General features: G+C 36.5%; 1 protein-coding gene across 1 annotated transcript in view; it reads right to left on the bottom strand.

Moving 5' to 3' along the window:
• The window catches only part of l(2)37Cd (general transcription factor IIIC subunit l(2)37Cd), a 111,749-nt gene that overhangs the window by 23,220 nt on the left and 72,422 nt on the right, over window positions 1–16,107 (bottom strand). The window contains exon 7 of the mRNA XM_090396676.1: window positions 4,597–4,822. Coding sequence (XP_090252802.1) covers window positions 4,597–4,822 — 226 coding nt within the window. The remainder of the gene's footprint in view (window positions 1–4,596; window positions 4,823–16,107) is intronic.

Raw genomic sequence — 16,107 nt, 5'->3', positions numbered from 1 at the left:
TCTTGCTACATCCTCGTAGTCACCATTGCAAGTCTCTAGTTCATGCCTGATTGTTTTTACTGTATTCAGGGAGCATTGGGCAGCAGTCGTAATATCCTTATTTTGATGGCAGGCACGAATCATCATGATACAAGTTATTCTCTTCCATGATTCAGGTGGGTTCCAGCTATCCATCCTTTCTGACATCTTGTATATGAATGAAGAAGGGTCCAAACTTTTAAATGAAGAGAAGTGTGTGTTAATACATGTAACTTACGGAAAAATATAATTAATTATAAATATGTCAAATTTATCCCGAACACCCTGTGTGTGTGTGTATATATATATATATATATAGAGAGAGAGAGAGAGAGAGAGAGAGAGGTCAATCCAGTTAATAGATATGCCACTTTCTCAAACACACTCCAATCACTTTCTAGTAGAAATTATTATTATTATTTCGGGCGACTCCAGGAGTCCTTAGACTCATCGAGGGAGGCCCTAAACATCATGTCCACACAACTATGCGATTACATTCTCACAGTATCTATCATACCTTGCCTTGAACTCGTTCACCGTCATAGCACCCACAACAGACTCTGGCAGCTTATTCCACTCATTTACCACTCTAAAAGTAAAGAACCCAGCTCTAACACCCCTGCTAACCACACTCTTGCCCAGCTTCCATAGGTGTCCCCTAGTTCTCCCACCACCAGTCCTGATCTCAAAAATATCCTCCGAATTAATCCTATAGAATCCCTTTAGCAATTTGAATGCTTCAATCATTTCTGCCTATCAACTAGTTTCTGCCACCCACAAATCTTCAATCTGTTCTCATATGGTTCATTCCATAGACCTGTTATCATCTTAGTCACTCGCCTCTGGATCCTCTCCACCTCCTCCCCATCAAGAAGGAACTGAGGTGACCAAATCTGGGCACAGTAGTCGAGATGAGATCTTATCAAGGCTCGGTACAGAGGTACAATAACTTGCTTGTCTCTGCTCGTCAAGGTATTTTTCAACAACCAAGTGAGTTGATGAGCTGATTTAGCTACTTTTACAATGTGCCCCCTAAACTTCATCTCCCTATCCACCAACACTCCCAAGTCCCTGGCCTCATCAATCTCTTGGAGTACAGTTCCACCAATGTGGTATACTGCTGCTAATCTTTTCACCCCAAAATGCATAACCTTACATTTTGTCACATTAAATTGACATCCATTCTCCTTAGCCCAGAACTCCAATCTATCTAAGTCATCCTGCAAGACTTTGACATCTTCTGTATTCACTATTGCCCTACCCAACTTTGCATCATCAGCGAACAAATGAATTGTTCCACTTAGATCCTTCCCTATATCATTAATGAACATATTAAACAGCAGTGGTCCAAGAACAGAACCCTGCGGCACACCACTAGTCACAAGCTGTCTTTTGGACTCTACTCCTGGATAAACTACTCTGATATCTCTCCATCAACCAACCACCTATCCATCTCACCAACCCTATATCCATTCCCATATGTTGTAGTTTACAGATTAGTATTCCATGTGGTATCCTGTCAAACGCCTTTGCTAGGTCCAGCAGTATGACTGTAAATCCATTATTACCCTTATCCAGTTCAGCCATCACCTTGTTATAAAACTTGAGCAAGTTACTGAAGCATGATCTACCCTTCACAAAGCCATGCTGTCCCCTGTACAGTATCTCATTTTCATCAATCCATTCCTGTATTTTTCCCTTGACTACTTTCTCCAAGACCTTGACAAGGACTCCTGATATGCTGATCGGTCGGTAATTTGCAACCGTAGTCTTGGATCCTCCTTTATGCAGTGAAACTATTTTCCCCTCTTTCCACACCTTCGGGACTAAACCAGACCTGAGACTCAGATTAAACAACACGGTCAAGGGCACTGATAATTCCTTAGCCACTTCACACAAGACCCGTGCCAGTATACCATCCAATCCCACAGATGTGTTCACATTAAGGTTCTGTAATAGACTGGTCACCTCCACTTCATTCATCACTATTCTCGTATAAACTAATGGTTCCTTCATTTTTTCAATGTCACCACCTGGATGATATGCTTTTGCAAAGTGCACGCTCAGTAACTCCACTATATCGACTGATTCAGCGACCTCCTTACCATCGTCATTCCTTAAAATCATTTTGCTGTGTACAGTTTTTTTCTTGCTTGCAGCATATTGAAAGAACTGTTTGGGATTCTCTTTTGCTTGCATAGCTAGTTTCCTTTCATAATCCGCTTTTGCTTTTTTTTTTTACCACACTCGTTACATTTCTGGCCTGCACTTTATACCGTTCGTGTGCCTGCAGGTCACCCCTTTCTTTAAATTCCCTCCACAGTTGTTTCTTTTCTTGCAGCTCAAGCTTAATGGTGTTATTCATCCATTTAACCCCTACTTGTTTTACTATTCGGACCCTAGGTATACAATCAGCCATAACCTCCTGTAAATGCTCCTTGACCACTTCCCATGCTCTATCGACGTCCAGCCCTTGCAGTTGCACATGCTATGGCACTGATCCAAGCAATCTCCTAATCCTGTCATACTTGCCAGCACGGTAATTCCACATATACCCTGTCTTAATCGAAAATTCCACACCTTTAGCCACCTCCCAGGTCAAGACCTTATGATCACTCTCACCAATAGGTGGCAACATGGTCATATTCATTAGTCAAATTCTCAGATGCTATTACCAGGTCAAGCACTCACACCCCTAGTATTTTCAATTACACGCTGTCTCAGATAGTTATCCATTAATAATTGAATAAAATCCTTTTCCTTCCTCGCATGTGTCCTCTCCTCCTTCCAATCAATGTTATCATAGTTGAAATCCTCCATAATAATTACCCTCCTTCCACTCATTTCATCAATTTCCCTATGCATACTATCTCCACCATCTATTCCATCACCTGGTCTATAGCAGCACCCAACTGTATATTTTATTCTGCCAGTCTCAATCTCACATCAACCTCAAATGAGCTCCTTTCACTATCCTGCGATACAACTTCAATTCTCCTTGGCTGCAGTTCATCAGCTATCATCAATAATACCTCTCCCCCCATTTTATTCTCTCTGTCCGTCCTAAACACACTATAACACATTCTATCCCACTAACTATATCATCTTCTGTCAACCATGTTTCACTAATGCCAATAACCTGTGGCCAGGAAGAGCCAATCAAGGCCAAAAATTCTTCTTTCTTGTTCCTAATACTCCTGGCATTAGTATACATGAAATGCAGTGATCCCTTAGTTCCACCCCTATATTGATGCGTTATTCTAAATGACCCATTCCCATTTTTTGTCCTTAGTGCTGGCTCGGGTACATGATATACATTCTTACACTCATCTGTCTCACTGATGTTTGCATATCCATTCCCCCCCCCCCCTCCTCCTTGGTAGTTCTAGTTTCCCTGGTTTTGCACATCCATTTTCACTTCATTCAGCAACACTCTTTCCAGTCTCCGCACACCAAGTCCATTCAAATGCAGGCCATCCATCTTGTATAAGTCCTTTCGCCCTTCAAACTCATTCCACACCACACCGTCTGCATAACCTGCGCATAATGTCATTTGCAATTATGGCCCTCCTTCTAAACTCCTCTCTGTCATACCGCGGCAACAGACTAACCATTCTAACTCTGTCACTCTTTTCTTTCGCTACCTTTAACAATACTTTCAAGTCCTCTCTCATAAAAAATTTATCACCTTTCAATTCATTCGTACCCTGCATGTTTCTGCTTTTTTTTTTCTTTTTAATACAGGCATTTTTGTGGATGCTAGTAGTCTACAACTGATTTCTTCATTATTATTCTTCTGCTTTTCACTAAGCAGGTAAAAAAACACAAAGCACATGCCAGATAAGAATAGCCTACAATGTATAACTCCTTAATCACTGTCAAACCTAGTTTTAATATTATTAATTAAGAATGTTTAGAAGACATGCCTCAAGAATAAATCCTGGTTTATTGTAGATTTCTTTATGTGAACCTATTTTTTTTTTTTTTTTTTGTGAACATATTAAGTTAACACTATTTCTGAGAGCAAATAAAATTTCAATGACAAGCTTTTTTTTTTTTTTTTTTTAAGAGATATAAATTTTTACCAAATGATATTAAATTAACTTTGGGAGTACATTCAAAACAGAATGATAAACATTAAATTGCACCTAAGATTAGAAATCAAATTGTGCTCATATTTCCAGAACTTTAAATGCTATAATTTTTCAAATTAATACTAAGCATGGGATAACTTTGTATTCTGAAAATCAAAACAATGCAGATATTAAGTTATAAAGTAACTTGGGATCTGTTATGGCATGCAGGCAATTTCAATAGTAATCCTAAAATGTGAACAGAAAAAAAGAGAAAGACTGGTAGAAATTATCTGGTTGAGTGTCCTGTGTAACAAGTATGTTTATACTCTTAAGATGCTAGTTTGAAATCCAGCAAAATGTTAACTTCATAAATAATACATTTTGTTACTCTGGTGTTGTTTATGCTATGAAGCACTACTATGACTAAATACTGACACCAGCATTCACAAGCAAAAATTTTACAAAATCAAAAAATCCTTGATATGAATGCAATCTTACTCACCTCTTTGCTTTTCATCAACAGTTTCACTGAAAATGCTAATCATAATTTCCCTACATTTTGTTAAAGTATCTGGAGTACACCAGCCATGCTTCACATGACAAGTTTTCTCTTGGCCATCATTCTGATGTACAAGTTTCTGGATCTCATCAACATGTATATCACATAACTCATAGAATATCTGACTGTGAACTGGAATGCAACCAGGTTCAAAAATATATGCCCATCTCTGAAAGTAAAACAAACTCAGTAAATGTACTAAATAATCCCACAAAATGCAACTAAAATGTAAATATTTCATGAACAAACTAACACCATCCAGCCACAGCAGATAACATTAAGCAAACTGAAATGAAAATGTCAAAAATGTATTGTACTGAATATTTTCTCTGATATGTTCATTTGGTATTTATAAAATAAAATGTGTTGCCTATCAGAATAACTACTGCTAATAATGTATCCATCTTAGACTATATGTCACTTGTCTGGGAAAGTTTAATTCAAATTCAGTCCAGCAAAATTTTGTTCTCTTTGTAACTTAGGCTTTTCTACACCAACCATCCATTAAATACATGGAGACCATGAAGACAGAATTAATTCCCACATTCCTACAGCAATTTAAATTCATAAAAGCTAAGTTACTTGCTTATATGTTTAGGATACACATACATTTTTGGTGCACATCAGTAAAGCCTACTGCTAGCACATCTCATAATTAGCATTAAGAAGTTAGTTATTATTCAGGCCTCCATGGAGTCAAAAGACTCGGTTCATTTTTTTTTAAAAAAAGACAAACCTTATAAACAATATTCTTTGTCTTACCTGAGATATGAATCCGTGGTCTTTGTGGTAAACTAACAATGACATTTACCAAATGAGCTTACACAGATGTTAAATATTTCTTTTACAAATGTTCAACACTTGCACTGCTAAGTAATAAAAAAATGAAAACAAGCAATAAAAAGATAATAAAACTAGGTTATATTTCCATATGTCACAATAAAAAAAAACTACATTCTATTCTGTATGAAATGAAACTATAAAAAAGCTGAAATTTCATTTCATTAGAATGAAATCAATAAAGGTCTTCATTCCAGCAGGAACTTTATTAATTCTATTGCAGCATTTGTTTAGATGAACACAGGAAATAATACTTTGACCACCAAAAGAAATTGGATATTATGATAGTAATTCCATTTGGCTTCATTGCAATCAAAAGTCTTAAGTCTATAAGCAGATGGAAAGTTTCTCAATTGTGCCACTTAATGAAGCGGTCTGAATATTCTGTACAATTCCCTCAAATCCTCCTCCCCACCTCCACTACTGTCTATAAATAACATAGACTTATTTAAAAGTAACTATGATCCAAGCACTGAGTTTACCAATAACTTGACCAGCCAAAATAGTCCGATTAAAATATTTAGGATATCACAAGTGGCTTGCATCAAACTCCAAAACTCAACCTGCCGAAGCTTACATCTTATTTATATATATTATTACAACATCTGCAAAGAATTCAAATTACATTTTGAAGTAACCAAATGCAGAATATAATTCATCTTAGAGAAATTATAGTTATTACACTTTTTGGTATTATTTAAAAGACCACTAGGTGATCTCTCTCCTCTTTCAAATCCAGATGGCACGCATTACTAGAAATGAGAACATTTCCCACACCAAACTCAAATACTAATTATTTCTTAATTTATTCCATTACCACCATGCACTGCACAGTTTCAAATATTGACAGCTTACAGAAGTTCTGAAGCATTTGTCACCTTAAAATTAATACATGATTTCAGTAAAAATACTGCTTAATATTAACTCTGGACATTATTGATCTTAATCTTTAACGTTTGTATTGATAGAAATATCTAATTCATATTGTGAATTAACTTCAAGACTATCAAAAAAGAATTAGACATTGACATTTTGTTAGCTCTTTCAACAAAGAATAAAAATGGGGAGAGGGGATAGTTTAAGATAAAGCAGGATGCAACAAATACAGAATTTTAACTCAAGATATACAATATTCTCTTCATGATTAAATAAACAGCCTTTCAACTTTAGGAAAGTGCATTAACTTTTTAGCTCTCAGATTACAATATTTTTAAAGTTGATTCTGCATTTCAATATTAACATTATAATATTTTTTTTGCCTTTATTTTAGTTTTCACTTTTTCTTGCCTTATGTAATAGTTTTTTTATATTATAATCAGTTTGATATATTGTTTTACAATAAAATACTTTAATAAACAGTTAAGTGGTTTGTCAGCAAGTCCTATCCAGAGAGTAACTGAACTCTTGCAATCTAAATAGTAAGAGCAAGAACAATTAAATTTGGTATACAGCTATCTCTTTAAATTTAACCATCAAAATTCAGACCTGTGAGTTACATTACCAAATTTGATATAGCACTTACTCTTATTGTAACTTAAAGCATCATAAGTCATTTACTTCCTACACTCCTATATTTGAGTATCAAATTCAACCTCTTATCAAAAAAAAGTTGAGTTCTAAATTTTGTATATAGCCTACTCTTATAACATAGAAAGCACTGTAAACTTTTAACCTACTTCCGTCAAATCTGGAGACAAAAAATAAACTATACAAATTATATAAACAAAAACCATTCCAGGACGTTTGTTTTTTTATTCATTACAGCAAAGTATAAATCTACTTTGTAAGGATTCCTCATGCCAAAGGCAAGCATTTACAGATATGAGAGCTCTTAGAAAAATTAAAGAAGAGAATAGATGTCAGCAATAGAGCCATATTAAAAGTGAGAATATTACAAAAATGATTCACTTCCTTAATATTCAAGAATGTGTAAGCAGAGCTTTATGATATTAGCCATTTCAACAAAATAGTATATGAAAGATTACAAAAACAGGTGTTTGAAGTGAATATGGTTGGAAAAAGTTTAGAGCTAAACAGATTAAATGGCATGTATTTAGATTTTCAGTGATAGGAAACAGCTGATAAAAGCTCCAACAAATAATAGACCAACTGCTGATAAGAAGCTAAGAAATCTAAACTGTGTTGGACTATCATAGTATCCTATATAAAATGGTTATTCCATTAATGACATGGGAATAACCACAAAGTGTGCTTAGTAGCTACTAAGTAGTTTTGATTTAATTACTATCACTTAAGCATAAATGAAGATAAAATTAACCCAATTTGAGAAAAAAAATTAAGTTTACAAGAACCAAGTTCTTACTTAGCTACAAGATATCTAATAGACAAATGGAAATGTTATGACATGCATACAGTTGAAATCTCCCATAATAATTACCCTCCTTCCACTCATTTCTTCTATTTGCTTGTGCATACTGTCACCATCATCTTTTCCATCACCTGGTCTATAGCAGCACCCAATTGTATATTTAGTTCTGCTAGCCACAATCTCACACCAAATGGCCTCAAATGTGCTCTTTTCTCTATCCTGCAATTCAGCTTCTATTCTCCTTGACTGTAGCTCATCAGCTATCATCAACAATACTCATCTCCCCATTTTATTCTCCCTGTCATTCCTGAACACACTATACTGATCACATTCAATCCCACTAGCTATATCATTTACAGTCAGCTATGATTCACTAATACCAATAACCTGTGGTCTGGAAGTGCCAACCATGGCCAAAAACTCTTCCTTCTTGTTCCTAATACTCCTAGCATTAGTATACATGAATTTAAGACCTCCATTAGTCCCAAACCTACCTTGATGCCTTATATTAACTATCCAACTCTGATTTGTTGTCCTTATTCGCTCGGGCATATTATATTCATTCATACATTCAACTGCCTCCCTAAGGACTGTATATCTACCCCCCCCCCTTAATAAATCTAGCATCCCTGAATTTGCACATCCACTACATTCAGCAACACTTTCTCAAGTCTCCTTATACCGTAACCATTCAAATGCAAGCCATCCATCTTATATAGATCCTTTCACCCATCAAACTCACTCCATACATTCCACACCACTTGTCATACATAACTCATGCATAAAGTCATTCGCAATTATGGCCCTCCTTTTAAACATTTCACTGTCATAGCGTGGCAAAAGACTAATCATTCTAACTCTCTCACTCTTTTCTTTTGCTACCTCAAACAATTCATTCAGGTCTTCTATCATTTCCATTTTATCTCCTTTCAAATCATTCGTACCTGCCATAACAATCATTTCTTTCACCGTTTCCTTTTGCTCTCTAATAGACTCAGTTACATCCTTTATGGTCGCACCAGGTTGGTACGATTTTGTCAAATCCTCTACTAACACACCTCGTACTAACTCTATCCTTCATTTTGTTCATGTTCACACTCATACACCTATTTTTCCTGTCATACTTTTTATTATTATTATTGTTGTTGTTCCGGGCAACTCCAAGGAGTTGACAGACTCATCAAGGGAGGCCCTAACATCATGTCAAGAACAACTATTCGACATTGACACAGTATCTATCATACCTTGCCTTGAACTCATTCACGGTCGTAGCACCCAAAACAGACTCTGGAAGCTTATTCCACTCATTCACCACTCTCCAAGTAAAAAACCTAGCTCTAACACCCTTGTCAACCATGCTCTTGCCCAGCTTCCATGCATGGCCCCTAGTCCTCCCACCACCAGTCATATCTTCAAAAATATCTTCTGGATCTATCTTGTAGAAACCCTTCAGTAATTTGAATGTCTCAATCATATCACCCCTCCTTTGCCTATCGTCCATCTCTGCAACCCACAAATCTTCAACCTATTCTCATAAGGTTCATTCCACAGACCTATCATCTTGGTTACTCATCTCTGGATCCTCTCCACTTCCTCCCCATCACAACTGGTTCATTCAGTCGACTTTTGCTCATATGCTCTAGCTGCTGTTTTGTCCTTTGTATCGCACCATTCAACAACACGATCTCACTCATTGCATCTATCTCATCTTTTTTATTCTCTGTAAAACCATTAATACTATCATTCACACTTTCTACATTCACACTCGCACAATTCTCTGGTACAACCTCGCCGTTTCTTGTCATATCCCTGTTTTCTTCATTCTGAAGTTTGACAAAAATATCACACTCACGATCCGAAATACACTTCAATTCCTCATTTTCCCTACATTTTCTACACATTCACTCCTTTATTATCATCTAACCACACCCTGACCGCACTCCGCAAAGTGTACATTTCGCAGATAGTACACTGAATCATCTCCTTTACATTACCGTTCTTGAAAGAAGATGGCGAACCATCATTACTGGCAGTCATTTTCCTTCATACTGGAGCCATACTTACTAGTAACGCATTTTATCAAATTATAAACACCAAAAACACAAACAGATGCACAAAATATGCAAGGCAAACAAAACTATGCAATATTAAAGTAAATTTATCAACGATAACTGAAAATAACGCTTATCTTATCAAGAGCTTTCACGAACACTACACACTATGAATCCCTCTAGTGTTGTCGACTTCCCAACATAGATTATGTTATAAAACATTTTAGTACACTAACTACACTAATAAAACTACAATAATATACTAAAAATTACACAATTAAATCTAACAAAATATTAATAAATCAACTAAAATCACAAATCTTTCAGGAGCTCTCTGACAGTATGTCCTTTCACCAGCTAGCCTTGAAACCAGATCATTTTTGCATGATAGGGGTAATGGGTTTACAGTGATACTACTGGAACCTGCCAAGGCCTTTGACAGGATACCACATGGAACCCTAATCAGTAAACTGGAGCAGATGGGGATAGATATAGGGTTGGTGAGATGGATAGGAGGGTGGTTGAAGGAGAGATACCAGAGAGTGGTTTATTCAGGAGTGGAGTCTAAAAGACGGCTTGTGATTAGTGGTGTTCCGCAGGGCTCTGTTCTTGGACCACTGCTTTTCAATTTGTTCATCAATGATATAGGAAAGGATTTGAGAGGAAGTGTTCACTTGCTTGCTGATGATGCAAACTTGGGTAGAGCAACTGAGTGCACAGGATGTCAAAATTTTACAGGATGATTTGGATAGTTTGGAGGACTCGGCTAGGAAAAATGGATGTCAATTTAATGTGGCAAAGTGTAAGGTTATGCACTTTGGGGTGAAAAGAATAGCAGCAGTATATTGCATTGGTGGAACCGTACTCCAGGAGATTGATGAGGCCAGGGATTTGGGAGTGTTGGTGGATAGCGAATTGAAGTTAGGGGGCACATTGCAAAAGTGACTAAATCAGCTCATCAAATCACTTGGCTTCTGAAAAATACTTCAACATGCAGAGACAAACAAGTTGTTGTTCCTCTGTATTGAGCCTTGATAAGACCCCATCTGGACTACTGTGCCCAGTTATGGGCACCAGGGTTCCTTCGTGATGGGGAGGAAGTGGAGAGGATCCAGAGACGAGTGACAAAGATGATAACAGGTCTGTGGAATGAACCTTATGAGAATAGGCTGAAGATTTGTGGGTTGCAGAGATTGGACAATAGGCGAAGGAGGGGTGGTATGATTGAGACATTCAAATTACTGAAGGGTTTCTATAAGATTGATCCAGAAGATATTTTTGAAAATATGACTGGTGGTGGGAGGACTAGGGCCCATGCATGGAAGCTGGGCAAGAGCATGGTTGACAAGGGTGTTAGAGCTAGGTTTTTTACTTGGAGAGTGGCAAATGAGTGGAATAAGCTTCCAGAGTCTGTTGTGGGTGCTACGACTGTGAATGAGTTCAAAGCAAGGTATGATAGATACTGTGTCAATGTCAAATAGTTGTTCTAGACATGATGTTAGGGCCTCCCTCGATGAGTCTGTCGACTCCTTGGAGTTGCCCGGAACAATAATAATAATACATTTGGTCACAATTTATTAATTACAGAAAAAACAATTTACATTGCATTAAAATTTTTCTCAATAGTGCAAAACACCAAAGTGTACAGAGAATTTGAAATTGGAAGTGATCACTACTTACTCTTGAGCAGAACAAAATTGAATTTCATATTAAAAACAAGGACATGTAAGAAAGTTTTAAAGTGAATAAAAGTTGAGCAGCTCTGAAATGTTAACTGTAGACTAAAATACACAAATATTATTGAAGAAAAAATGAAAGTTTGAGAACAGGAATCAAACCTTGGAGATTCAGTGGCAAGCCTTGAAGAATACCCCCGAATGATTCAGCCAGAGAGGCATGTGGAGAAGTTATCTGCAAGGATAGAAAAATCCTAACTCCATGGTGGACACAGGAAGTTAAATAGGCAGTTAAGGAAAAGAAGAAAGCACATCAAAAGTTCCTGGCAAATAAGTCAGCTTGTACTATTAAAGAATACAGAGACAAATGTAAGAAAGCTAAGCACTGTAAAACTAGCTAAGCAAAAGTCACGGGAGGACTTTTGCAAGAACATAGAAAATAAATATCAAGAAAGTGGCAAAATATTCTGGAGGTTGTTAAAGAAGCTTAGAAATGGAGGAAAGAGTGCTGTAAAAGGAGTTAGAGATGATAACGGTGACATGAAAACGGGAGAAAAAGATATCCTTGAAGTATGGAGTAATTACTTTGAAAAACTGCTAAATGAAACAAGCAGTGATGATAGCACAGTGGTAATAAACGCCTACCAGGCATGCATTCAGGAATACATATCTATACTTAAAGTAGAAAAAGCCATCAAAAGCTTGAAATGTGGAAAGGCAGCAGGAGTAGATGATATTTGACCAGAAATGCTGAAATATGGTGGTATAAATGTCTTACAGTGGATGCACTGCATAGTTCAGAAAGCCTGGACAGAGTGATGAATTCCCAATGATTGGAGTAGAGCTCTCATAGTACCCATATATAAAAAGGGAAATAAAACTGAACGTGAGAATTACAGAGGTATTTCACTACTGAGTGTTCCTGGTAAGGTTTATGCAAGTATACTTGAGAAATGGTTGAGAAGAATTGTGGAAGAAAAGCTTGGTGAAGAACAAGCTGGATTCAGGCCAAATAGAGGCTTCAGGATCAGATCTTCACTTTACAAAAAATAGTTGGAAAATCATGGGAATATCAGAAAGATCTGTATTAAAGTTTTGTAAAGCTGGAAAAGGGATATGACAAGGTGCCAAGAGAGAAGCTATTCAAAACTCTACAGTTATATGGTGTCAATGGGGCATTATATCAAGCAATACTTACTCTTTATTTGAATTTTAAGTCAGCAGTTAGAATTGAAGTACAGGAAGATGGTTTAATGTTAAATCTGGTGTCAGACAAGGATGTACACTATTCCCCTCTGTTATTATCTATATGGATCATATTATGAAGCAAAGCGGCATTAAACCTGATATCAGAATTGGGGATATTAATCTCAGCTCTTTGCTTTATGCAGACGATGTTATATTTCTAAATAAATCTGCTACCAGTCTGCAAGATTCCCTGACTAAATTGAATAACTGTTGTAATAGATATGGTATGAAAATCAGCAGTAACAAGACAAAGACAATGAAAATAGGCAGAAGCATTGAAAATATCAACTGAATTGTGAATGGAGAACCTATAGAACAAGTGAAACATTAACTACGATTTTTAGTGAAGATGGTAAATTAAATATGGAAATAGACAACAGAACCAAAGCTGGTATGGTAGGAAGTCAATTGAATAAATTTATATGGAATAAGAGAGAAATTGGTGAAAACCCTAAATTAGCTGTCAGGGCCAGCGGAAGCAGGCATGCAGGCGCCGGTACGAAGGGATCGCTGGGGCATGGGTCATAAATTCATTTTTAAGAAAAAAAATTTTTATCATAAAAACAAAAAATTCTTAGGATGATCAATATTAAATTGAATAAGGCTGGATACACCGAATAAAAATTTTTAAAAAATTGTATATTGCCAGCTGTTTACAATTTTGCAGCAAGAGCAGGTTAAATGCTTTCCTCCAGAATCTAAAGTGAAACAGTGAATGTTTTTTTATGCGCAGAAACGAATTTTCGTGCAAAACATTTGTTGCTACGTAACCAGTCATATGGTACTGTAAAAACTCTATTGTAGCTTAAATATTCTAAAGCACATTACATTCAATTGTTCACTTAGGTTAAGTCCCATGTGAGTATTGTAAAAATAAACTTTTTCTCTGTATAGTTTTTGGTTTAGATGTTATTGTAAATAACACTCTGGAAGTTAACTGTATATACTGCTTTAATAAGAATATGTTAGAGTGTTAAAAACAAAGGCAATGTTTATATCGCCGAAGCTGCACGTAATAGATCTACATGGCGGCATTAGCAAGATTATTATTAAAATTTGTTTGTATGAGAAAGGCTTGTAGGCTCTAAGCGTAAACATCTGCTAAGTCAGTCAGAAAGGTTCAAACAACTTTCCAATGGCCGTCAACTTACAATTAAAAGAAAGCAGGAGAACAAAAGGCATGCCAAACTTGAAACTTAAGGTGAAAGAATCATACTGATTCTTTGGGGGTTGCCAAACTTCATGCAGTCTCAGAGGAGGTATAATAAAAAGGGACTGAAGCAAACATAAAGGGCTGCACAGATCCAGAGATTGCTGCAGAAGTAGAGGGGGCCCGGTTCCAGAGATGTCCACAGAGAGACAGGAGAGGCTGCCTGGTTCCAGATGCTATCAAAGAGAAGGCAGCTCGGTTCCAGACATTGCTAAAGCTGCCCGGTCCCAGACATTGCCGAAAAGAGACAGAGCTGCTCAGTTCCAGACATCGTCAGAGAGCATCCCAGATCCAGACGTTGGTTGAGAGAGGAGTTTTCCGCTTCCAGAAAGGAGCTTCTCTGTTCGAGACGTCGCTAGAGAGAAACGACTTCTAGGCCACAGACAGGGCTTTCAAATTGCCGAAAGGAGAAATCCCAAACACCGTAGAAGAGAAAAGTTTCCAGTCCAGAGGGATCCTGATTGACAGTTGACAACAGTTTCATTTTTCTTGGAGGCAGCATTTTCAGTTTCTTAGAGGCGGCAATTCAAGTTACTTGAGACAGCAGTCGTCCAGGCATTTTCGGCAAGCCCAAGTAGAGGAGAAAAGGCGAGGCAAATTTCCCGAAGTACCTTCGCTCGTAAGTTTTTCTTTTCACCGTGGGAGAATAACATTTTTCCTGAACTGTACGAGTCCCGGTACATTTTCAATTGATATAGCCGAAGCCAAAATACCAGATGAAGATCTGAGATGAAAGAATTGCCATAGAACTTTTAGTGAAAGACTTTTGACTAATTGTGAGATACAGAGCCTTTGTAAGTTCAAAACTTTTATATAATTCCTCTTATTGTTGTATTAGAAAGACTTTTAAGATATATAATAAGGTTAAGAGGTGTCCTTAAGAGAATCAATTGGCATGTTAGAAGTTGATATCAAATTTGTAAAGATAACTTAACAGAGATTTAGGTAACCTCTTTGCAAGTAAGCTTGGAGTTCAATAAGTAAAATTTGTAAACTGAGAGTAGATAACGCTTTGTGTTAAAGAAAGTATTTTAAAGTTGAAGAAAAAAGGTTCTAAATTTTGCTAGAGTTTTTATAGAAGGATAGAGAAAGCAATCTCCCTAATGTTTAAATTCGTGTACATTTCATAGTAATGTAAATAAATGTTATTCGACTTTCTTGTAAACATAGCACATAATAATATAAACAAGAGAGATTCTGAGAGAGAAAGTGCGCACAGCTACATTAGAATAACGGAGAATACAGTATAAAGTAAAGTAAAGAAAAAAAGACATCACAAGTAATTAATAGAAATTACAAGTATACAAAATTAAAATAATAAAATTTTACAATGTCGCAGTAACGACAGAAGAGCAACAGTAGATTTATAACAGTATGCATCTCAATAGGCTACTGACAGTAGCGCAGTCCAGACTATTGTTTCCTCTCTGTGTCGTGTTATGTAATAATTTCTTGTGGGTATAAAATAGAAATGGAATCAAAAATTAAAAATAGTTATCTGGTGCACAAAATCGTAAGCGTCATGCTGCGAAAGAAGCATGATATTAAGAAATAAACTGGGGCTCTTAAATTTGTTAAAATATTAAAATATTCTGATGTAGATTGTAACCAACTCGATACACCAGAAATCAGAGTTGACGAACCGTGCACATCATCCAGTTTGAATGAAAGTACTATTACAACTGTTGAACAAAATAACAAGATGCAGGATTTAAGTGAAAACCAGTTAGAAGATTTAGTTGTAGTTGACCACAAAACTAACACATTGTTAGTCTCTGTAAATTTAGATCCAGGTGAATTGGGAAATATTGATGAAAAATTACGAGTTGTTTTAATTGAAATGGGCCTGTTCAAAAGAAAAATATAATATATCCCAGAGATACATATGGTTGTAAATTTGGCGACACGTATTATAATAGAAAAATGGAAAATGGGGAGCTCATGTCAAGAACATGGCTCATTCATTCCAAAACTTTAAATTCTGTTTTTTACTTTTGTTGCAAACTTTTCGCACCTACTGAATCAAGTAGTCTTGTAGAAGGTTATAACAATTGGAGAAATGTAAGTACAACTTTGCATAGACATGAGACTAGTTTAGCT

This window comes from Typopeltis vanoorti, chromosome 8 (assembly GCF_054136105.1).
Source record: "Typopeltis vanoorti isolate ZY-2024b chromosome 8, IOZ_Tvanoo_1.0, whole genome shotgun sequence".
NCBI classification, from domain to species: Eukaryota; Metazoa; Arthropoda; class Arachnida; order Uropygi; family Thelyphonidae; genus Typopeltis; species Typopeltis vanoorti.
The sequence above is the reverse complement of the archived record's forward strand: the minus strand, read 5'-3'. Positions and strand labels throughout refer to the sequence as shown.